The sequence below is a fragment of the Lissotriton vulgaris genome, chromosome 6, assembly GCF_964263255.1.
Source record: "Lissotriton vulgaris chromosome 6, aLisVul1.2, whole genome shotgun sequence".
Classification (NCBI taxonomy): Eukaryota; Metazoa; Chordata; class Amphibia; order Caudata; family Salamandridae; genus Lissotriton; species Lissotriton vulgaris.
In genome coordinates, this window is record NC_141694.1 from 1,900,883,126 (window position 1) to 1,900,909,260 (window position 26,135).

The window sequence follows — 26,135 nt, forward strand, 5'->3', positions numbered from 1 at the left end:
AGTGTGAAGTAATTTGAACCACTCCAAAAGTTGATCTCACTGCGAGGGGAAGGCACTGCCAAGCACTCGATGCAAGCATCTCTAGTCTCTAATCAGGGAAGCCTACTGTATCTAACTAACTACAAGGGCAAGAGTCTGCAAGAATCCATTATCAGCAGGCAATGAAGCTGCCTGCGTCAACAGCCAGGAAGAGCCAGTTCCCCCGCCCTTACATAAACAAGCCGTCCGCGGAATAAAATTGGATTATAGCCAATCATAACGAGACAGGGCCGTGTTCGGAGCCTGCAGAGGAAGAAAAAAAAACTCGTCTTCACAAACCAGCTGGTCTGCCAAGGTCGACAAACAAATTCCTTGCAAGCTTGTTCCCAGGCCTGATTTTTCTAACTAACGAAAGCCAGCATTTTAGAAAAAAACTATTCTGTTACAGTGTACTGCTACTTAAAAGCTCCAGTTTCTAAAAAGACTTTTGTCTAACTAATTCAGCTAAAGGCAAGACATTTAAAATATGGGCACTTATTTAGAAAGGGGCAACTAAGTTTTGCACACAAAATTATACATTCTGCATTTGGAAAAAAAAACGAATTATCATGGACCATTGTCAGCTGTTGAAAGAGAAATAATTTTAAAACAACATAAAATGCAGATACATTTCAACATTGTGTTTAGTTCAACCAGGGGCATCATGGAATTTAGCATTACAGTGTAATTTAAACATGCAAGCTATTTAATCCAACCTAATAAAAGGGCCACATTCATATATTATGAAGCAGCTAATTATTTTCTAACTGAGTTGGATAACTTACCAAGGCCGGTTTTGCTGACACATTTATAAAAAAAGTTACATTTTGCATTTGGGGAAATAATAATAAGAATACAAATACATTTTAAAAGCACACGGTTGCCTTTCACTAATTAAAAGCACATGTTACCATGCACTGTCGGGCAAGATTGATTATTCTCAACCTGTGATCATTGCAACCAGCACATTCCTTTCTAGATGGAAAACCCTCAAAGAAATAATTAATGAAAACAGCCCCGTAGCGTGCACTCTAACAGGGCCATCTTTTTAACATTTCACTCATTTTAAATCATGCATTCAAAAGAACACAGCTCTCTCCGTGCAAACCCTTATCTCAATCCGACTGGTTGATTTATAACCGCATCAGTTCCAAGGTAAACCCACACAAATTCGTAGACGCATTTCAAAAAGAATGTGAAATGAACAGAACCCTTCGCAAAGCACAAGATGTTACCTCTCCGGCAAGAAGCTGACAAAGCACGTAGGCAGACCAAGGAATCAAAAGTCAAAATCAAACCATCAATCCTTAAAATAATACACTGACTTTTATAGTCAGGTCAAAATAACCATGCAAGGTAAAACAGCATGTTTAAAAATAAAGACTGCCATCTCAATTCAAGATATTAACCCTTTGGCAGCTCAAGCACAATCAATTCCCAATGACTGCAGATACATGGAAAAATCATGAGCACATCTCTTCACGTTTACAGATAACACGTACACACATTTTCAAAACGTTATCCCCAAGCACCCGAGAGAGATCCAGCTCTCTCCTGCCTAACGTAATGATAACATGCTCCATCCAAGCCATGACCACATGGCGCTATTCACAAGCCATATTTACAAGACAAGCTCTTCACAAACAACACATCCAAGGCGCAATGCACAAGGAACACAGCAAATCAACATAAGAACATGCACCTCACAAGCCACATTAAAATGGCGCTATTCACAAGCCATATTTACAAGACAGTAAACAAATTAAAAAAAAAAAAATGACACGCTTTTCACAAGGAACATATCCAAAGCACCATTCATAAGCAACACAGCAAGTCAAAATGAGAACATACACCTCATAAGCCACATTAACATGGCGCTATTCACAAGCCATATTTACAAGGAGCTATATTCAAAGAACTCCACAGATCATATTACAATGAACACATTTCACATTGCACAGCATAAGCAGATGCAGCAAGCAATTTAATGGGCAATTTAAAAGCATTTTTTACACACATTTATTCAATTGGACCATCACAAAGATGTAACTGGCTCCCTCATGTAATGCCATCCTTCAACCCTGACAGTTTGAACACCAAGATGAAAACCATTCCTTCCACCCTGAAAAAACCAAATGCCATGATGTAATGCAATCTCCCCACGCTGCAACTGTTCAAGCCCATAGGTCACACATGCTACACAAACTGCAACATTACGCCAGATGGAACTGGCGTTCAGGGCACTCCCTCAGAACACATGGGAAACAATCTAAGCAAATGGCCAGATCACACAGGATTCGTAAGATGCCGACTACGCCAGATGTTATGGCGTTCATGGCACTCACTCACAACACATGGGAAACTCTCTAAGCACATGGCAAGGTCACACAGGTTTCGTAAACTGTTCGTAGACGCCAGATGTTATTGGCGTTTAGGGCACTCCCACACGACACATGGGAAACTCTCTAAGCACATGGCCAGGACACACAGGTTTCGTAAACTGTTCGTAGACGCCAGATGTTATGGCTGGATTTTCTGATTAGATGGGATCAGCCCCTAGGGGCCCCTCCAACCCAGCCAGAACGTAATCACATCCCTCCTCAGGACCAACTATCCAGGCACCTGGGTACCTACCGGAGGATGGGGAACTCGCAATATACAAGCTCAGATTATTAAAAACACCACTAAATCTATAGGGATACTAAGAATACTCACTGATTACTAGGGATATCCATACCCTACACCACACTTATATTCACATCAGTTGGTCTCGCGGCCACCCCGACCCAGACCGGTCTACCCTAGGGCAGATATGGCGCACAATCCGGTGCGACTACACATGGGCCTGCAGAACCCAATGCTCTCTTTTCCAAACGGTTCGCAATCCTGCAAACCTCCACGCCAGTCTCCCCCCTGACGCTCTCACTTATTCAAGCCACAATCTTGTGGGTATACATGCTGGTCTCCTACCCAGCGTTCTCACTAACGCCGCATATCAACGACGACCACATTCCTATGAACACCTATATATATATATGTCTCTTCACTAAGGATCTACTACTACAATAATATTATGGGATAGCCGAATTACTTAGTGTCAACAATTCCCTAGCTCAAGGGCTCCCTGTTCTCCCTATTCATTCAGACTTACCGGATCAGGGGCAGCATCTGTTCTGGCTGTAACATCTGACTAGGAGGAAAAAGGTTACCTACGCTTTGGAACAGAAGACGCTGTTTACAGGATTATGGGAGGGTGTACTAACTTAGTCCCTTAGTTGCAGGTCTCCTCTCTCCCTCACTATTACTTACCTGATCAGGGGTAGCATCTGTTCAAACAGTAATACCTACCAGGACAGAAGATTACCCTCACTGTATGGGGACAAAGATATACACACTATGTGATTGAGTTATTTCTTGATTTAAGCGCTCCTACTCCCTTCTGATCCATCAGTGGCTCAACAGCAACTGGCTAGAAGCCAGGCTAGCTTTATCATAAAAAAACTCATGCACTGTAGTTATGGGGATGTTTATTATTACAATAATAAAATATACATATACAGATCTGTAACTGACAAAGACTATAGATAGAACATACTGCTGAAAGAGAAGGATTAAACATAACAGGAACACTCCGCTGAAAGGGAAAAGATTAGCAATGCAAAAGCCTAGGGAATAAAGATAAGATTAAGATGTAAGTGTGATTAGTTCAGACTACCTCACCTATTAGAAGGAAGATTTCTCTCTGCCTCTGGTGGGATTAGGGCTCTCTCTCTGCCTCTGGTGGGATTAGGGCTCTCTCTGTCTCTCCCTCCTTCACCACATCACCACGCCTCTGGTCCAATTGCTCCAGCTGACAGCCTTCTTTGATGCTCTCTGCACTGCTTTCTCTCTCCTCATCTTCAGCAATCGTCTGCCTTCTTTCTCCATTCAAGAACTGCACTCTATTCTGCAGCTCCAGCAGACATCCTCTCTCTCTCTCTCCAAGCTGTTCTGAGCTCCAAGCTGAACTGAGCTCCCAGCTGTTCTGAGCACCACGCTGAACTGAACTCCAAACTGAACTGAACTGCACACAAGCTGGAATGAACACTCCTCCTCTCCTGTAGCTCACTAATATGGAAGCTTGTCCTTTCATGGAAAGTTACGGCCAGTAACCTGCTGCCCACCAAATTCTTGTACCTCCCCGTACCAAGGACACGTTCCCAGCTGGCCAGCCTGAAGTTGTGTCTTCGGAGTGGAGAAAAATACATTCCTTCGATAGGGGCCAGCCTGAGCCGGTTCTCTCCAAGCGAACAACAGCCTTAACTATAAACTTTGCCTTTACCCTGAAAAGCCTCTCAGCTTCATCAAGATGGAGTCCCTCTAGCTCTAGGCCTGTAGGCCTGAAAGGGATGAAATGCCCCTTAGCTCTGTCAGAATACCTACATAAACCATACCAATGTGTCTAATATGTCAAAGCCAATAGGCAATAGACAGGTCAAAGTCAAGAATAAAGGATCTATTATCATATTAAGCAGCTATCCTCTTCTAGGTCTGGAAAAAAGGGCTTAAAAGGGCCAACACAGGCTAAGAATACCTATCCTAGATGTGAGCAAGACTAATGATCTATATCACTGCTAAATAAAGCCAAAAAACCCTGCCATAACACCATCCCACTCGGGGGGACAAATGCAAGAACCACAGTTGATGGACAGAATGCAGAACAATGTCATACATTCACCCCAGTACAGAGATCTGGGACCAAATCCATCGTTTTTTTGCACTCCACACCACCCCAGTTCAGACATGGCCATTGCACCATTCACAAGGCCTGGGTCTGGTAATTATATTGTTTTTGTTTGAAGAACTAACTGCCTTGGTCCAATACAGTCATCTGAAAGTGATGATGTCTTAGATGTGAGTGGTGGAACATACCTGACACACATTTATGCTTGTGTCAGTGTATGACGTGCAGGTGGCTTGACTTAGGATACTGGTTGGCTGCAACCATCTGGGATTGCACAGTTTTTGTTTTTTTGTCTTCTGCAGGCAGTGGATGTTCTCCTTCTCTGCATCTTACTTTCGTTAATATTATCTTTCCATGCTTCCTGTGTCCTCTGCAGATTGTACATGGGTTCCCTTGCTGCTTTCTTTGTCTTCTGTGAGTTGTGTATGTCTCCACTCACTGGTTTCTTTGTCTTCTGCTGGTTGTGTCTGAGTTCCATCACTGCTTTCTTTGTCTTCTGTAAGTTGTGGATGTCTCCACTCATTGGTTTCTTTGTCTACTCCAGGTCGTGCCTGAGTTCCCTCACTGTTTTCTTTGTCTTCTGTAAGTTGTGGATGTCTCCACTCGCTGGTTTCTTTGTCTTCTGCAAGTTGTGCCTGAGTTCCCTCACTGCTTTCTTTGTCTTCTCTAAGTTGTGGATGTCTTCACTCACTGCTTTCTTTGTCTTCTGTAAGTTGTGTATGTCTCCACTCACTTGTTTCTTTGTCTTCTGCAAGTTGTGCCTGAGTTCACTCACTGCTTTCTTTGTCTTCTGTAAGTTGTGGATGTCTTCACTCACTGCTTTCTTTGTCTTCTGTAAGTTGTGGATGTCTCCACTCACTGCTTTCTTTGTCCTCTGCAAGTTGTGTCTGAGTTCCCTTGCTGCTTTCTTTATCTTCTCTAAGTTGTGGATGTCTCCACTCACTGGGGACTTTGTCTTCTGCAGGTTGTGTTTGATTTACATTGCGGTTTTCTTTGTGTTTTGTAAGTTGTGGATGTCTCCACTCATTGGTTTCTTTGTCTTCTGCAGGTTGTGTGTGAGTTCCCTCACTGCTTTTGTTTCTGTAAATTGTGGATGTCTCCACTCACTCATTTCTTTGTCTTCTGTAAGTTGTGCATGAGTTCCCTCACTACTTTCTTTGTCTTCTGTAAATTGCGGTTCTCATCCAGGGGATACTCATCAATAGTCAAAATCTATGAATAATCCCCGCCCATGTGCGGGATCCGGGAGCATATAGAAAATACATATAAATATATATGTATATATATATATGTGAAAACATATGTTTGCAGCCTAAAACATATCACAACTGGCAAAACTGCCGCAAAATTACATAAATTAGCATAAACACAGTAGTACTCTCACAACCCCTAAGGAAGAGAAAAAGAGCAGTTAACATTTGCACACAACAATGCTTTATTGCCATAGGAAAAGACCTGTAATTGCAGGCATTTGCCAGAAGGTTGCAGTAGAGTATAAAGAAACAAAGAAAACTGACACCTTGCCTTTAAGGCATTAGAGTAGGGGTACCGTGCCTCTAAGACCTGAAGGCGACCCCTGCTCCCATGGTGCACCACAGGTGGCAGATGGGTCAGTTCTTTTTTCCAGCTCCTTCTGTGAGGATCCTGGAGCTTGAGCTCTTCAGTTTTTGACTGAAATTATTGTTTTGAGAGGTTTTCCTCAGAAAATTCGACATCATCTGGGTTTTTAAGGCTTCTGCTTTATTTTTTGTGATTTTTCACAAAAAAAATTCTGTCAGAATGCCTGCTCTTTTGCGGAAATTTCCTTCTTGTGACAAGAAGATGGCTCTGGCTTAACCACACTCGGTGTGCATCATGTGCATTCCAGCTTCACACGACCCTGACCAGTGCCATCACTGTCAGAAGTTCTCTAGGCGAACTCTTCATGACAGAGAGCGCATCAGACTTCATGCTCTCTTGGAGAAAGACAGAAGTCATCAGATGGGTGGAGATGGAGGCCCAAGACCGTCTTCTTCAAGCAAGCATCTTCAAAAACGGCGACGTTCTACATCTCCTGCTTTCAGAAAAAGGAAGGAAGGAAGAAGATCTCCGTCGATGTCGAAGTCGCCGTCGAAGAGACCCAGGCGCTCTTCTGAATCACCATCACGACATCGAAGAGCTCCGTCGCAGCCAAGTAAGTCGACGTCGAGACGCCACACTTCGGGCTCGAAGTCTGTGGCTGCTGATGTTTCAAAGTCTCCGTCAACGTCGAGGCTTCCGTCGATGTCGAGACACTCTCCGTCGCCCCGGAGGGGGTCAGCGACGAGAGTCATGACGGCTCCCACATTGCCACCGGCTGGCGTGCCGCTGTCGAGAGGATCGTCTAGATCCCACCACTCGGCGTCGAGGAGGTTGACGCCGAGGCGACATCTAGAACAATCTCCTTCGCCACGACATAGAAGGTCGTCGAAGAAAGTCGTTGTCGACACAACGTCGAGGACGATCGACGTCGACAGGACGCCATGAAGGTTCACCTTCCACTCGACATCGAGGAAGATCGACGTCGAGGTCACCTCGTTCAACGCCATTGGTCACACAAACGTCTTCGACGTCGAAGCTCTTGCCGTCAAGGGAACAGGTCGCTGTGATTGTGGAGTCCCCTGGCTCCAAGTCATCAGGGGACAGATCTTCATCACCTGGGTTGAATATCGTGGAGATCTCGCCAGAAGCGTCCCCCAGATCTACGCACAGATCACGAAGTGTGTTGTCTCACCGTCCTCCGGGAGCTGTTTCTGGCGGTCACAGTAGTTCAGGCTCGGATTACTCACGCACGTACTCTCCATCTGCTCCGAGGACAAGTACTCCGGGCAGGCCTGCTTAGTCTCCTCCACGAAGGCCACATCCTACACCCAGACCATTGAGACAGGTCTCGTCACAGAGGACGCACGAGGTCTCCGACTTGATCCTATTCCACGAGTTCGACGGTCCAGGACTACTCTCCGACCTTCTCCTCTACTCCTCCGTCAAGATTCTCGCCTATTGATGACAACATTTACAGATGTGCTGGGTAGGGGAGCAAAGAAATTGAACATCTCGTTGCATACTCCTGTGGTCCCAACATCTATAATTTTCGACACACTTCATCATCGGACAGCGCCTAGACCGCTGCTGCCTCTGGTTCCTGGCTTTCTTGAACCGGCGATAGGACCTTCCTCATGCCTGCCGTGGTAGGTTCTGTTCCATCAAGACTTGCCAAGAAGTATAAGGCTCCCGCGGAGGACCCCTTATTCCTCAGATCAGACCCCCCCGGCTGATTCAGTGATTGTGGCAGCTGCCATGAAGTCTCATTCAGCCTCTAACTCTTCTTTCGGTACCCCCAGAGAAGGACAGCAAAGTAATGGATTCTTTTGGCAGAAAGGTATACAGCACCTCTGCTTCATATATGAAGGTGGCCAGTGCTTCTGCTCTACTGGGGAGGTACAACAGGTACCGCTGGATTCCCTTACTCGCTTCACAGAGAAGCTCCCGAAAGAAGATAGACAGGATTTTGTCGAAATCCTACAGGAGGGAGGACTTGTAGCCAACCAGGTCATCAGTGCCGCGGCAGACGCCTCTGACCTCGTGGCCCATGGCTACTCCCACGGAATCTGCACACGGGCCTGAAACAGGATGCCCAGAAAAAGATCTTGAACCTCCCTTTTAATGGTTCTTCTCTTTTTGATCCACACGCTGATGATGAAATGACCAAAATGAAATCCGAAATGGACACTGTGAAGGCTGTGAGCTTGGAGAAGCGCAAGCAATTTAAAAAGCGTTTTCGTCAAGGGGATAAGCGTTCTTACCAGCAGAGGGTTCAAACCCCTCAATGGTCTTCCCAGACTCAACAGAAAACCCAGTTTCAGCAAAGACATCCTGGCAGAGGCAGAGGCAACAATAACAAGCAGCAGCCTGCCTCCAAACAGCCTCCAAAACCCTGAGCTGTTGCTACCTCCGCAACTGTTCGCCACTCTTGTGGGAGGGAGTGTGTCTCATCATCTGGAAGAGTGGAGAGCCATTACAAAGGACAGATGGGTGCTCAATATTGTGCAGCATGGTTACTTGCTGAGGTTCAAGTCCCCTCCTCTGCAAGTTTTTCCTCAAGCAAAGCTACTTCCCCATTTCCACGGTCAGCTGCTGCAGGACGAAGTCTCTACCCTCCTCAAGAAAAAAGCCATAGAGAAAGTTTCTTCCATGCAAATGAATCAAGGAGTCTACTCCTGTTACTTTCTTGTCCAAAAAAGAGTAGAAGTCAAAGAATACAGGCCCATTCTAGACCTACGACTACTAAACAAACTCATCCGGAAAAAAAAATTCTGCATGCTAGCCCTGCATCAGATATTTCCCCATCTCCATCAGGGGGACTGGAAGTGTGCCATCGGCATGCAGGACACTTACTTCCACATACCTGTCTCAGTGAAGCACAGAAAGTTTCTCAGGTTTCAGATTGGGCGCCAGCACTACCAGTATCGAGTGCTCCCATTTGGCCGCAAATCCGCGCCACAGACATTCTCAAAGTGCATGGTGGTGGTGGCTGCTTTTCTCAGCAAAAGGAAGATCCTCGTCTATCCTTATTTAGACGATTGGCTGCTGAAAAGCTCCACTCCAGCTCTCCTTCAAGACCATCTTTCCTTATGTCTCAACCCGATGAACTCATTGGAGTTGCAGGTCAACTTCAAGAAATCAGTGCTCAATCCTGCCCAACGGATTAATTACCTGGGCTCTTCCCTGGACTCCATTCAAGCAAGCGTGTGTCCTTCGGAGGAGAGATTGTCATCCATGCTTCTGAAGTGTAATCTTCTACTGGACAGTCACAGTCCCACAGCCCGGCAAGTGTCCTCTCTCCTTGGATCGATGGCCTCGTACATCTACATCGTGCCCAATGCACGCCTTCACATGAGGCCTCTGCAGCAGGCTCTAGAGGACCAATGGTCTCAGAGGTCAGGTCACTGGGAGGACCGTGTCTCTCTTCCACAAGGTGCCAAAGACTCGATCAAATGGTGGATGAAACGCTCCAACCTTCTCCGGGGAGTTCCATTCCATCGCCCTCCTCCATCGCAGTCAGTGATCACGGATGCCTCTCTTCAAGGCTTGGGGGCTCACATGGACCAACTTCAGGTTCAAGGCCTTTGGTACGAGGGAGAGAGAGGCTACCACATCAACTTCCTCGAGCTTCGAGACGTTCATCTGGCTCTGATATCCTTTTATCCGTCCCTGCGCACCAACTACATCCAAGTTCAGACGGACAACACGACAACAATGTTCTATCTGAACAAACAAGGCGGTACCAGGTCAAGAGCGCTATCCCGGGAAGCGCAGTCCATCTGGCACTGGCTACTGGCAAGAGGCCTATCCATCGTGGCAGTCCATCTGCCAGGAATACAAAATGTCCAAGTAGACTGCCTAAGCAGAGACTTCATAGAAGCGCACAACTGGGTGCTCAACGAAGAAGTCGAGCAGGAGATTTTTCATCTATGGGGCGTACCAAACATAGACATGCTCGCAGACTCCGCAAATGCAAAATGCCGCGTCTTCGCGTCCAGGTTCCCCCAGAAAGTCTCACGGGGGAATGCACTTTTGATCAGCTGGTCGCACACATTACTGTATGCCATTCCTCCCCTGCCTCTGATCCCGGCGTGATTCAGAAGCTCTACAGGGCCAACACCAGGATGATCCTGATAGCGCCGGAGTGGCCACGCCAGTGGTGGTACCCGGATCTGCTCCAGCTGTCAGAAGTCCCGCACCGGCGACTTCCTTGCCGTCCAGACTTGTTGACCAAGGTCCAGGGTAAGGTGTTTCATCCCAACCTTCCTTCCCTTCGCTTGACGGCATGACTCCTGAGGTCATACAGTATGGACATTTAGATCTCCCTGCAGACTGCATGACCATTCTCAAAGAAGCTAAGAGACCTTCCACTAGGAAGTCCTATGCTTTCAAGTGGAAGAGGTTCTTCATATGGTGTCTTGACAACTCTCTTGACCTCATTCACGGTCAGGAACAAGTTATTCTGCCCTATCTGTTAAATTTGGCACGGTCAGGCCTCAAGTACCCCTCCATTAGGGTTCACTTAGCGGCTATCACGGCTTATAGGAAGTCACCTTCCCAGACATCTTTCTTCCTTATGCCTGTGTTTAAAGATTTCTTAGAGGGGCTTAAGAAAGTGTTTCCACCAGTGAGGTCCCCCTCTCCTCCCTGGGAGCTTAACATCGTACTTACTAGGCTGATGGGTTCTCCTTTTGAGCCTATACATAAGGCTTCTTTGCAGCACTTGACCTGGAAGGCTGCCTTTTTTGTGGCAATTACCTCTGCCCGCAGGGTTAGCGAAATCCAGGCCCTGTATTGTAAGGCACTGTACACAGTTTCACGCCAACAGGGTGGTACTGAGGACACACCCAAGCTTTCTACCTAAGGTAGTCTCAGACTTTCATGTCAACCAGTCTATCACCCTGCCTACCTTCTTTCCTCAACCTACCACTCCCCCGGAGAGGTCTTTACACTCTCTAGATCTCCGTAGGGTTCTGAAGTTTTACCTGGCTAAACCCCTTCCACTTAGGAAATTTGACCGGCTTTTTGTTAATTATGGAACCACTAATACCTGTCTGTCAGCTTCAAAAAGATCAATTTCTCGCTGGATAGTCTCCTGTATAGCTCTGTCTTATCAACTAGCTAACAAGGCTTTACAGGGTAGCCCTCATGCGCATTCTACAAGAGGGAAAGCTTCTACTACTGCTCTCCTTTGTAATGTCCCAATTTCTGAAATTTGTGAAGCGGCTACATGGCGGTCTGTGCATACCTTTACCCGCCATTATTGCCTAGACTCAGATACACGGGTCGATGCCCAAGTGGGACAGGCCTCTTTGAGGAATCTATTTGCATAAAGTTGTATGTGAAAAGTGCAAATTTTCAATGTGTCTGTGTATACTTTTTTGCTCGTCCGCGAGACTTTGGGTATGAGCTTGCTAATCTATTAATAGATTATGACTATTGATGAGTACCTCCTGGATGAGAAGGATTAGTTACTTACCTGTAATCCTAGTTCTCATCCAGGGAAATACTCATCAAAGTCATAAGCTCCCGCTCACCTCCCCGGACGAGCATGTTCATAAAGTTATGAGATGTTACTAAGGATCTACTCAGGTATTATGCACCTCCAAAAGGAACTGACCCAACTGCCACCTGTGGTGCACCATGGGAGCAGGGGGTCGCCTTCAGGTCTTAAAGGCACGGTACCCCTACTCTAATGCCTTAAAGGCAAGGTGTCAGTTTTCTTTGTTTCTTTATACTCTACTGCATCCTACTGGCAAATGCCTGCAATTACAGGTCTTTTCCTATGGCAAAAAAGCATTGTTGTGTGCAAAAGTTTACTGCTCTTTTTTTCTTCCTTAGGGGTTGTGAGAGTACTACTGTGTTTATGCTAATTTATGTAATTTTGCGGCAGTTTTGCCAGTTGTGAGATTTTTTAGGCTGCAAATATATGTTTTCACATATATATACATACCGTATTTCCCGGCGTATAAGACGACTTTTTAACCCCTTAAAATGTTCTGGAAAGTCGGGGGTCGTCTTATACGCCGGGTGCCAAATTCGACTGTATGTTTTCATGCCATTACCATTTCCCGCCCACGCTTCGGACCCAGCCAGGGGCTCTAATCCGGTCCGTGCCCAGTGCCGGAGCTCCCACTCCCCACGCACCGCGGGGGCTGTGGGGGATATTGGTATGTCACTAGCGCAGGCGTCAATCATGCACTAAAAAGGTTTATGCAATTTTATATAGCGCAGACTTTACCCGAAGGTGTCAGAGCGCTTTACAGTAGGAACAGTATTGATACAAGAGGAACAATTACAAAAGAACAAATTACAAAAGCAAACGTTAAGTTACATGGATCAAAAGTGACAATAGTGAGCAACCAAAATACATGAGGTAGCAATCGGTACATTCCTGGAGAAAAAAGTGATAAGTGTGCAGGTTACAAAAGCGTACAAAGTACGAGCCAAAATAAAATAAAATAAATTCTCATAATGGCTATGCAGGACTGCGTTGGACTGCGCTGGAAGTGGGGGTAGTCTTATACGGCGAGTATAGCACAAAACCTACATTTTATCCAGCAAAGTAGGGGGTCGTCTTATACGCCGGGTGGTCTTATACGCCGGAAAATACGGTATATATTTATATGTATTTTCTATATGCTCCGGGATCCCGCACATGGGCGGAGATTATTCATAGATTATGACTTTGATGAGTATACCACTGGATGAGAACTAGGATTACAGGTAAGTAACTAATCCATGTCTCCACTCACTATTTTTTTTTCCTTCTGCAGTTTCTTCACGTGCAACCTTACTGCTTTGTCCTGTACAGCCCTCTCCTCTGTTCTCAGTACCAGTTCTTATCTCCAGGAGTTGGATTTGAGTGGTAATGAACTGGGGGATCTCGGGGTGAGCCGGTTGTGCCAAGGACTGAAACACCAGGATTGCAAACTACGGAAACTGGAGTAAGCATCTACTAATACTGGAACTAAGTTACTCCATCTGTCACCACTCAACCTTGATGTGATCTACTCTGTTTCCTTTCAACCATCTTTTCTGCCTTCTTTCCTCCCTCTTTCTTTTTCCCATTCCTTCCTTCCTTCTCTGTCTGCTTACGTCTTTCGGCCACACAGACTCACATGCCTCCGAGTGGGCGTCTTCCCGTTGTTGCTGATCATCCAGCATCAGATGTCCAAGAACCTTCACACGTGATGGTGGACAGTTTGGGCCAGACTTTTTAAGGTTTTGCATTGCCCTTGCACCACGTGGGGGGGGGGCGGAGGTGTAAGGGCGATATAAAGCTTTAGTGAGATTTATCAAGCGTGCAGTAAGGCAATGCTGTGTCACATTACTCTGCCCTGGAGAGGCGTTCCATGGGTGGAGCACGGGTGTTTCCTCTCATCCACCCATGGATTTTGATCCATTCCCGGATTTACCATCAGTGGTAGACCTCGGAATGCATCGGAATCCTAAGTCTCCCCAGGATAGGCGTAACAAGGTGAAATGTGTTTATTTCTTCTGGTTTTTCCTTTTCCTATGTGATCTGCATCCTGCTGCTCCCACAGAAAGAGGAAAATGCCTCTGAGGATTGTATTGTGGTGCATGGGTACCTGCGTTGCTGCTAGGCAGCCATAAGTGCGCCAGCGCTAGGAAAGGACAGAAATACGCCGTACAATGTTATACGCAGCCCATCCTGACCTTTCCCTTTCACACAGCACAGCACGGTGGCTTGATAAATATGGCCGACAGCTTCTCACATTGAGAACGTGTAGCAGTCATGTGCTTGTAAAAGCGCCCACAGGGGGGCACTGTGCATCACTCATGATCATGTGCTTGTAAAAACGTCCACGCGGTGGCACTGTGCATCACTCATGATCATGTGCTTGTAAAAGCGTCCACAGGGTGGCACTGTGCATCACTCATGGTCATGTGCTTGTAAAAGCGTCCACAGGGTGGCACTGTGCATCACTCATGGTCATGTGCTTGTAAAAGCGTCCACAGGGGGGCACTGTGCATCACTCATGGTCATGTGCTTGTAAAAGCGTCCACAGGGGGGCACTGTGCATCACTCATGATCATGTGCTTGTAAAAGCGTCCACAGGGGGGCACTGTGCATCACTCATGATCATGTGCTTGTAAAAGCGTCCACGCGGTGGCACTGCGCATCATCATGATCATGTGCTTGTAAAAGCGTCCACAGGGGGGCACTGTGAATCACTCATGGTCATGTGCTTGTAAAAGCGTCCACAGGGGGGCACTGTGCATCACTCATGATCATGTGCTTGTAAAAGCGTCCACGCGGTGGCACTGTGCACCACTCATGATCATGTGCTTGTAAAAGCGCCCACGGGGTGGCACTGTGCATCACTCATGATCATGTGCTTGTAAAAGCGCCCACGCGGTGGCACTGTGCATCACTCATGAACATGTGCTTGTAAAAGCGTCCACAGGGGGGCACTGTGCATCACTCATGATCATGTGCTTGTAAAAGCATCCACGCGGTGGCACTGTGCATCACTCATGATCATGTGCTTGTAAAAGCGTCCACGCGGTGGCACTGTGCCTCACTCATGGTCATGTGCTTGTAAAAGCATCCACGCGGTGGCACTGTGCACCACTCATGATCATGTGCTTGTAAAAGCGCCCACGGGGTGGCACTGTGCACCACTCATGATCATGTGCTTGTAAAAGCGCCCACAGGGGGGCACTGTGCATCACTCATGATCATGTGCTTGTAAAAGCATCCACGCGGTGGCACTGTGCACCACTCATGATCATGTGCTTGTAAAAGCGCCCACGGGGTGGCACTGTGCATCACTCATGGTCATGTGCTTGTAAAAGCGTCCACAGGGGGGCACTGTGCATCACTCATGGTCATGTGCTTGTAAAAGCGTCCACAGGGTGGCACTGTGCATCACTCATGGTCATGTGCTTGTAAAAGCGTCCACGCGGTGGCACTGTGCATCACTCATGATCATGTGCTTGTAAAAACGTCCACAGGGGGGCACTGTGCATCACTCATGGTCATGTGCTTGTAAAAACGTCCACGCGGTGGCACTGTGCATCACTCATGATCATGTGCTTGTAAAAGCGTCCACAGGGGGGCACTGTGCATCACTCATGGTCATGTGCTTGTAAGAGCGTCCACAGGGTGGCACTGTGCATCACTCATGGTCATGTGCTTGTAAAAGCATCCACAGGGGGGCACTGTGCATCACTCATGGTCATGTGCTTGTAAAAGCGTCCACAGGGTGGCACTGTGCATCACTCATGGTCATGTGCTTGTAAAAGCGTCCACAGGGGGGCACTGTGCATCACTCATGGTCATGTGCTTGTAAAAGCGTCCACAGGGGGGCACTGTGCATCACTCATGATCATGTGCTTGTAAAAGCATCCACGCGGTGGCACTGTGCATCACTCATGATCATGTGCTTGTAAAAGCGTCCACGCGGTGGCACTGTGCATCACTCGTGATCATGTGCTTGTAAAAGCGTCCACAGGGGGCACTGTGCATCACTCATGGTCATGTGATGGTAAAAGCGTCCACAGGGGGGCACTGTGCATCACTCATGATCATGTGCTTGTAAAAGCGCCCACGGGGGGCACTGTGCATCACTCATGATCATGTGCTTGTAAAAGCATCCACGCTGTGGCACTGTGCACCACTCATGGTCATGTGATGGTAAAAGCGTCCACAGGGGGGCACTGTGCACCACTCATGATCATGTGCTTGTAAAAGCGTCCACAGGGGGGCACTGTGCATCACTCATGATCATGTGCTTGTAAAAACGTCCACGCGGTGGCACTGTGTATCACTCATGATCATGTGCTTGTAAAAGCGTCCACAGGGGGCACTGTGCATCACTCATGATCATGTGCTTGTAAAAGCGTCCACAGGGGGGCACTGTGCATCACTCATGATCATGTGCTTGTAAAAGCATCCACGCGGTGCCACTGTGCACCACTCATGATCATGTGCTTGTAAAAGTGCCCACGGGGTGGCACTGTGCATCACTCATGGTCATGTGCTTGTAAAAGCGCCCACGGGGTGGCACTGTGCATCACTCATGGTCATGTGATGGTAAAAGCGTCCACAGGGGGGCACTGTGCATCACTCATGATCATGTGCTTGTAAAAGCATCCACGCGGTGGCACTGTGCATCACTCATGATCATGTGCTTGTAAAAGCGTCCACAGGGGGGCACTGTGCATCACTCATGGTCATGTGCTTGTAAAAGCGTCCACAGGGGGGCACTGTGCATCACTCATGATCATGTGCTTGTAAAAACGTCCACGCGGTGGCACTGTGCCTCACTCATGGTCATGTGCTTGTAAAAAGCATCCACGCGGTGGCACTGTGCACCACTCATGATCATGTGCTTGTAAAAGCGCCCACGGGGTGGCACTGTGCATCACTCATGATCATGTGCTTGTAAAAGCGCCCACGCGGTGGCACTGTGCATCACTCATGAACATGTGCTTGTAAAAGCGTCCACAGGGGGGCACTGTGCATCACTCATGATCATGTGCTTGTAAAAGCATCCACGCGGTGGCACTGTGCACCACTCATGATCATGTGCTTGTAAAAGCGCCCACGCGGTGGCACTGTGCCTCACTCATGATCATGTGCTTGTAAAAGCGCCCACGGGGGGCACTGTGCATCACTCATGATCATGTGCTTGTAAAAGCATCCACGCTGTGGCACTGTGCACCACTCATGGTCATGTGATGGTAAAAGCGTCCACAGGGGGGCACTGTGCACCACTCATGATCATGTGCTTGTAAAAGCGTCCACAGGGGGGCACTGTGCATCACTCATGATCATGTGCTTGTAAAAACGTCCACGCGGTGGCACTGTGCATCACTCATGATCATGTGCTTGTAAAAGCGTCCACATGGGGCACTGTGCATCACTCATGATCATGTGCTTGTAAAAGCGTCCACAGGGGGGCACTGTGCATCACTCATGATCATGTGCTTGTAAAAGCATCCACGCGGTGGCACTGTGCACCACTCATGGTCATGTGATGGTAAAAGCGTCCACAGGGGGGCACTGTGCACCACTCATGATCATGTGCTTGTAAAAGTGCCCACGGGGTGGCACTGTGCATCACTCATGGTCATGTGCTTGTAAAAGCGCCCACGGGGTGGCACTGTGCATCACTCATGGTCATGTGATGGTAAAAGCGTCCACAGGGGGGCACTGTGCATCACTCATGATCATGTGCTTGTAAAAGCATCCACGCGGTGGCACTGTGCATCACTCATGATCATGTGCTTGTAAAAGCGTCCACAGGGGGGCACTGTGCATCACTCATGGTCATGTGCTTGTAAAAGCGTCCACAGGGGGGCACTGTGCATCACTCATGATCATGTGCTTGTAAAAAGCATCCACGCGGTGGCACTGTGCACCACTCATGGTCATGTGATGGTAAAAGCGTCCACAGGGGGGCACTGTGCATCACTCATGGTCATGTGCTTGTAAAAGCGTCCACAGGGGGGCACTGTGCATCACTCATGGTCATGTGCTTGTAAAAGCGTCCACAGGGTGGCACTGTGCATCACTCATGGTCATGTGCTTGTAAAAGCGCCCACGCGGTGGCACTGTGCACCACTCATGATCATGTGCTTGTAAAAGCGCCCACGGGTTGGCACTGTGCATCACTCATGATCATGTGCTTGTAAAAGCGCCCACGCGGTGGCACTGTGCATCACTCATGAACATGTGCTTGTAAAAGCGTCCACAGGGGGGCACTGTGCATCACTCATGATCATGTGCTTGTAAAAGCATCCACGCGGTGGCACTGTGCACCACTCATGATCATGTGCTTGTAAAAGCATCCACGCGGTGGCACTATGCACCACTCATGATCATGTGCTTGTAAAAGCGCCCACGGGGTGGCACTGTGCATCACTCATGATCATGTGCTTGTAAAAGCATCCACGCGGTGGCACTGTGCACCACTCATGATCATGTGCTTGTAAAAGCGCCCACGGGGTGGCACTGTGCATCACTCATGATCATGTGCTTGTAAAAGCGTCCACAGGGTGGCACTGTGCATCACTCATGATCATGTGCTTGTAAAAGCGTCCACAGGGGGGCACTGTGCATCACTCATGATCATGTGCTCGTAAAATCGTCCACGCGATGGCACTGTGCATCACTCATGGTCATGTGCTTGTAAAAGCGTCCATAGGGTGGCACTGTGCATCACTCATGATCATGTGCTTGTAAAAGCGCCCACGGGGTGGCACTGTGCATCACTCATGATCATGTGGCTGTAAAAACGTCCACGCGGTGGCACTGTGCATCACTCATGATCATGTGCTTGTAAAAGCGTCCACAGGGGGGCACTGTGCATCACTCATGATCATGTGCTTGTAAAAGCGTCCACAGGGGGGCACTGTGCATCACTCATGATCATGTGCTTGTAAAAGCGCCCACGGGGTGGCACTGTGCATCACTCATGGTCATGTGCTTGTAAAAGCGTCCACGCGGTGGCACTGTGCATCACTCATGATCATGTGCTTGTAAAAGCGTCCCCAGGGGGGCACTGTGCATCACTCATGGTCATGTGATGGTAAAAGCGTCCACAGGGGGGCACTGTGCATCACTCATGGTCATGTGATGGTAAAAGCGTCCACAGGGGGGCACTGTGCATCTCTCATGATCATGTGCTTGTAAAAGCGCCCACGGGGGGCACTGTGCATCACTCATGATGATGTGCTTGTAAAAGCGTCCACAGGGTGGCACTGTGCATCACTCATGATCATGTGCTTGTAAAAGCGTCCACAGGGGGGCACTGTGCATCACTCATGATCATGTGCTTGTAAAAGCGTCCACGCGATGGCACTGTGCATCACTCATGGTCATGTGCTTGTAAAAGCGTCCATAGGGTGGCACTGTGCATCACTCATGATCATGTGCTTGTAAAAGCGCCCACGGGGTGGCACTGTGCATCACTCATGATCATGTGGCTGTAAAAACGTCCACGCGGTGGCACTGTGCATCACTCATGGTCATGTGCTTGTAAAAGTGTCCACAGGGTGGCACTGTGCATCACTCATGATCATGTGCTTGTAAAAACGTCCACGCGGTGGCACTGTGCATCACTCATGATCATGTGCTTGTAAAAACGTCCACGCGGTGGCACTGTGCATCACTCATGATCATGTGCTTGTAAAAGCGTCCACAGGGGGGCACTGTGCATCACTCATGGTCATGTGCTTGTAAAAGCGTCCACAGGGGGGCACTGTGCATCACTCATGGTCATGTGCTTGCAAAAGCGTCCACGCGGTGGCACTGTGCATCACTCGTGATCATGTGCTTGTAAAAGCGCCCACGCGGTGGCACTGTGCATCACTCGTGATCATGTGCTTGTAAAAGCATCCACGGGGTGGCACTGTGCATCACTCATGATCATGTGCTTGTAAAAGCGCCCACGCGGTGGCACTGTGCATCACTCATGGTCATGTGCTTGTAAAAGCATCCACGTGGTAGCACTGTGCATCACTCGTGATCATGTGCTTGTAAAAGCGCCCACGCGGTGGCACTGTGCATCACTCGTGATCATGTGCTTGTAAAAGCGCCCACACGGTGGCACTGTGCATCACTCATGATCATGTGCTTGTAAAAGCGTCCACGCGGTGGCACTGTGCATCACTCATAGTCATGTGCTTGTAAAAGCGTCCACGCGGTGGCACTGTGCATCACTCATGATCATGTGCTTGTAAAAGCACCCACGCGGTGGCACTGTGCATCACTCATGATCATGTGCTTGTAAAAGCGTCCACGCGGTGGCACTGTGCCTCACTCATGGTCATGTGCTTGTAAAAGCGTCCACAGGGGGGCACTGTGCATCACTCATGATCATGTGCTTGTAAAAGCGTCCACGCGGTGACACTGTGCATCACTCATGATCATGTGCTTGTAAAAGCACCCACGCGGTGGCACTGTGCATCACTCATGATCATGTGCTTGTAAAAGCGTCCACGCGGTGGCACTGTGCATCACTCATGAACATGTGCTTGTAAAAGCGTCCACGCGGTGGCACTGTGCATCACTCATGAACATGTGCTTGTAAAAGCGTCCACGCGGTGGCACTGTGCATCACTCATGATCATGTGCTTGTAAAAGCGTCCACAGGGGGGCACTGTGCATCACTCATGATCATGTGCTTGTAAAAGCATCCACGCGGTGGCACTGTGCACCACTCATGATCATGTGCTTGCAAAAGCGCCCACGAGGTGGCACTGTGCATCACTCATGATCATGTGCTTGTAAAAGCGTCCACAGGGGGGCACTGTGCATCACTCATGATCATGTGCTTGTAAAAGCGTCCACGCGGTGGCACTGTGCATCACTCATGAACATGTGCTTGTAAAAGCGTCCACAGGGGGGCACTGTGCATCACTCATGATCATGTGCTTGTAAAAGCGCCCACGGGGTGGCACTGTGCATCACTCATGATCATGTGCATGTAAAAGCGTCCACAGGGGGGCACTGTGCATCATCATGATCATGTGCTTGTAAAAGCGCCCACGCGGTGGCACTGTGCATCACTCATGATCATGTGCTTGTAAAAGCGTCCACAGGGGGGCACTGTGCATCACTCATGATCATGTGTTTGTAAAATCGTCCACAGGGGGGCACTGTGCATCACTCATGATCATGTGCTTGTAAAAGCGTCCACAGGGTGGCACTGTGCATCACTCATGATCATGTGTTTGTAAAAGCGTCCACAGGGGGGCACTGTGCATCACTCATGATCATGTGCTTGTAAAAGCTCCCACGTGTCTGCTGTAGTCCTCTGAGTAGTAGAGGCTCTGCTGAGATACCTGCAGGTTCTCTCAGTAACTCTTGCATCTCTTTCTGAGTTGGGTTTCTCTTCCCAGGTGCTGCTTCTCTTCCTCATTCTAGAACCTTCCATCTGAACTCTCCTGGTTGGTTGCAGGTGTTGTTTACTTGCTCCCACTCGCTGGTAAACTGCTCCCGAAGAGATGTAACTTAAACATTGAGAGGGATTGAAACCTTACATGGTAGGAATGGATGGCAGCTGCTGATAGCCAGGGTTTTGAGTGAGTTTTCTTGTAAGGAATTGGAAGGCCAATGGTTTGGTCTAACAGGTGCATGGCACAGGGGTGGGCGTACCGAGAGGTGAGCGAGCCAAGAAATAAACAGGGAGAGCCAAGCCAATGGCCCGGCTTGGATCTAAGAGCCAGTGCACGAGCCGAGCCCTGAAAATAGTTGGCACATAATTTATGCAACCGACATGATGTAACAATATGAAAAAATCTCTTAAAATATCAGAAATTGCAGAAGCGCTTCAAAATAGTACATTTATATTATATCACTGCATTGAAAGCTAATTCTTACAATTATAATTTAAAAAATGAAAATAACCATGTAGCAGCATTATATTCTATTAAATCATAGCGCGAGTTAATACTATATTGCCTGCTGCGCTAATCACAATTGTTGGCTCTGCCTGCTTGTAAGTTTATCTGTGCCTCTGCCCACTTTTCTGAATTAATTCCCTACTTGTGCCGATATCGTCGTGTTTGTGCTTTGATTTGCGGCCATTTTGTTTGTTGTTGTGCCTGCCAGCCCACCCCTCCACCCCGATCACACCTCCCTGCGACCCTCCCTCCCACGGATAGTAGAGAGCTGACCCGCCTGAGCCTCCGCTGTGACCAGCCTGGCTCGTGCAGCATCGGTCGCTCCCCTAGGCTCCCTGAACACTGGGTATCGTAGCGCTTTAATTGCAATTGCCACCAGCAGTGTTTGTGCTCTGCACTTTTGTAGCGCTATTTAGCTGAACTCTTAGCCCACATCGCGCGAGTGATATTCATTCCTGTAGCACAAGTTAATACTATATTGCCTGCTGCGCTAATCACAATTGTTGGCTCTGCCTGCTTGTAAGTTTATCTGTGCCTCTGCCCACTTTTCTGAATTAATTCCCTACTTGCGCCGATATCGTCGTGTTTGTGCTTTGATTTGCGGCCATTTTGTTTGTTGTTGTGCCTGCCAGCCCGCCCCTCCACCCCGATCACACCTCCCTGCGGCCCCTCCCTCGCCCCTCCCCCTCCACTATCCACTTATGACAGATGCTTTTGCGCGCAGCGTTCAGGCGCAGCGATTGCGCCCCATGCGCGCCGAAGGTGCGCCAAAGGTAAGCCCGTCTACGCCCGTCCGCGCCTGGACCGCGCCCAGCGCCTATCCCCCTGGTCCCCGCCACACCCAACCCACTAGAAACACGTATGATGCCGCTACTCTCCTCGCCCTCAACCCCGGACGCACACCACAATGCTGCGATGCCACCCCAGGTCGTACCCACGGCCCATTCGCCTGCCTCTCCTGCAAGTTCAACTGCTTCAGGACCCTCACCAAACCCACTTCCTCCACACACAGCTCCGAATCTAACCACCTGAAGTGCATCCTGTTGAACACCCGCTCGGTCCACAGACACGCAACGGAACTCTGGGACTTGCTCGACACTGCGTCACCGGACATCGCCTTCCTTACTGAAACATGGATGAACGCATCATCAGCACCAGACATCGCCATAGCCATACCGGACGCTTACAAGATTATCCGAAAAGACCGCACCAATCAAACAGGAGGTGGCATCGCCATCATCCATAGAAACATCATCAAAATCACGACCAGCTCCGACGATAATCTCGCAACCGCCGAACATCTCCACTTCCAGATCCACACCGACCCTAGGACCACACTTAGAGGCACCCTCATCTACAGGCCTCCAGGAACCCGCACACAATTCAGCGAAGACATCACTGACTTCATCAGTCCACATGCACTTGCCTCCGAGAACTACATCCTACTAGGAGACCTCAACTACCACCTTGAAAACAAACACGACAGCAACACCTCCACCCTTCTGGACAACCTGGCCAACCTCGGACTCAAACAACTTGTTGATACCCCCACCCATATAGCCGGACACACGCTCGACCCTATCTTCACCTCCAGCAAGCACATCTCCTTCGACCGCACCACAGCTCTCCACTGGAAGGACCACAGCTGTGTTCACTTCAGCTACAAAACCACCCTGACCCACAACCGTCCACAACCTATTCCTCGGAGAAACTGGAACAAAATCACCTCAGACCAACTCCTCACTTCACTCAACCAAAACCCTCCCACCCTCTCATTGGACCCAAACCAAGCGGCCACCAATCTCAAGCAATGGATCACCCACAGTGCTGACGAATTAGCACCCCTGAAAAAGCACCAGATCAAATCAGCCAGCAAAAAGGTTCCCTGGTTCAATGATGACCTAAAACAATCCAAGAAGCTATGCCGCACCCTAGAGAAAATATGGAGAAAAAAAACCAAACACCGACAACATGGCCACCCTCAAGGCAGCCACCGGCAAACACCACCAACTGATTCGAGCCACCAAGAAATCAGCATTCAAGGATTGTCTTGACAACAACACTCACAACAGCAAGGAACTCTTCAACATCGTAAAAGAATTCACCAACCCCACCGCAGCATCTAACAACATCACTCCCTCCCAAGACCTCTGCGATGCGTTATCCTCCTTCTTCTACAACAAAATTGCCGACATCCACAACAGCTTCGAGAATACTCCCAGCGATCAACCCTCCCCACCCCCCTCAGATCCTACTCCGCCAACTATCATCCTTAGCGCCTGGAACCCAGTCACCACTGAAGACACCATCCGCCTAATGAACTCAATCCACTCTGGCTCGCCAACCGACCCCTGCCCCCACCACATCTTCAACAAAGCCGACTCCATCATCGCACCCCATCTCCGTGATGTCATCAACTGCTAGTTCAACTCTGCCACCTTCCCAGAAAGCTGGAAATACGCCGAACTCAGCGCCCTTTGGAAGAAACCCACAGCAGACCCATCTGAACTTAAAAAGTACAGACCCATATCCCTCCTCCCATTCCCGGCCAAAGTCATTGAGAAAGCCGTAAATAGCCAACTCGCCGCCTTCCTTGAATCCAACAACTCCCTCGACCCCTCTCAGTCCGGATTCCGAGCCAAACACAGCACCGAAACCGCCCTCATTGCAGCAACAGACGACATCCGAACACTTCTGGACAACGGAGAAACAGTGGCCCTCATTCTACTCGACCTCTCCGCCACTTTCGACACAGTCTGCCACAGCACCCTCATACAACGCCTCAGCAACATCGGCATACAAGGAAAAGCCTTGGACTGGATCATCTCGTTCCTATCTGGGAGAACTCAGAGAGTCCGACTTCCCCCATTCAACTCAGAGGCCACTGAAGTCATCTATGGAGTTCCACAAGGATCATCGCTCAGTCCCACCCTCTTCAACGTTTACATGAGCCCACTCGCATCCATCGTGCGCCAACACAACCTCAACATCATCTCCTACGCCGACGACACCCAATTAATCCTTTCCCTCACCAAAGACCCCTACATCGCCAAAACCAATCTGCACGAAGGCATGAAAGAAGTAGCCGAATGGATGAAACATAGCCGCTTAAAACTCAACTCAGACAAAACGGAGGTGCTCATCCTAGGATCTTCCCCCTCTGCCTGGGACGACTCTTGGTGGCCTTCCGCTCTGGGCACAGCACTCACACCCACAGACCATGCACGTAACCTTGGCTTTATCCTAGACTCCTCTCTCTCGATGTCCAGACAAGTCAACGCAGTCTCATCCTCCTGCTTCAATGTACTTCGCATTCTCAAAAAGATCTTCCGCTGGATCCCCCTCGAGACAAGAAAGACTGTCACCCACGCACTGGTCACAAGTCGACTGGATTATGGTAACACACTATACGCCGGAATCACAGCAAAATTACAGAAAAAACTCCAACGCATCCAAAACGCATCAGCGCGACTCATATTGGACATCCCTCGCCAAGAACACATCACTGGACATCTAAAAGACCTCCACTGGCTTCCCATCAACAAAAGAATTACATTCCGTCTTCTCACCCACGCACACAAGGCCCTCTACAATCTGGGACACGAATGCCTCAACACTCGACTGTCCTTCTACAAACCCACCCGCCAACTAAGATCGTCCAATCAAGCCCTCTCCGCAGTCCCACGCATCCGAAAATCCACCATGGGAGGAAGATCCTTCTCCTTCCTGGCAGCCAAGACCTGGAACTCACTCCCCACTCGCCTCCGCCTTACTCAAAACCACATCTCCTTCAGAAAATTCGACAAATAATGAACCCCTTCCCAAGCGCCTTGAGACCCTCTGGGTGAGTAGTGCTTGATATAAATGCCCGAACTTGAACTTGAACTTGAACACAACGTTTTTGTAAATGGCACATGTTCAACTCAAATATCTGAAGGAACTTGCTTATGTGATAGCGAATTAAAAATAGACTGTGAGAAATAAATATTTCCCCAGGATCACATCATTTACTGAAGCGGGGTCGTCTGGGTTGATTCCAGGTATTCTGGTTTCATGTTGTGTAAATTTGCCACTGGATGGCTATTTTGTTATCTCCCTTTTAACATTAAAGATGTATGCCTTATTTTTTATTCTTAGATCATAAGGTTAGAGGGTGTTGGCAGTGAGAAGGCATATTACAGCTTGGCACGTTTTGGGTTCAAGGGTCTAAAAGGACCTCGAGCCGAGCCAGACCTCTGTCTCGAGCCTTTAGTGGCTCGCTCACCTCTATGTGTAACAAGTAACCAGGCAGCCTGCCTGCTGCAGCAGCGGAAGCAATGTGAGCCGGTGGGAATCAGTGCATCAGTCGTAGAATGCCCAGGGTGGCACTGAGGTGGCAAGAGCTGAGTGCAGACTTGAAGGAAGAGTAGGGCGCAGACAAGTCCTCTAATGGATTTCAGTTTGAAGGAGGGGT

The 26,135-nt window shown here is 48.7% G+C and overlaps 1 protein-coding gene across 5 annotated transcripts in view; it reads left to right on the forward strand.

The window, feature by feature from the left end:
• The window catches only part of LOC147709845 (ribonuclease inhibitor-like), a 322,498-nt gene that overhangs the window by 138,572 nt on the left and 157,791 nt on the right, over positions 1-26,135 (forward strand). For 3 of the 5 annotated variants that reach the window (XM_086928289.1, XM_086928290.1, XM_086928292.1), the window contains exon 7: positions 13,078-13,248. The exons of the other annotated variants lie outside the window; for them this stretch is intronic. In XM_086928289.1, the coding sequence (XP_086784415.1) occupies positions 13,078-13,248 (171 nt within the window). The remainder of the gene's footprint in view (positions 1-13,077; positions 13,249-26,135) is intronic. 5 annotated transcript variants of the gene reach the window in all.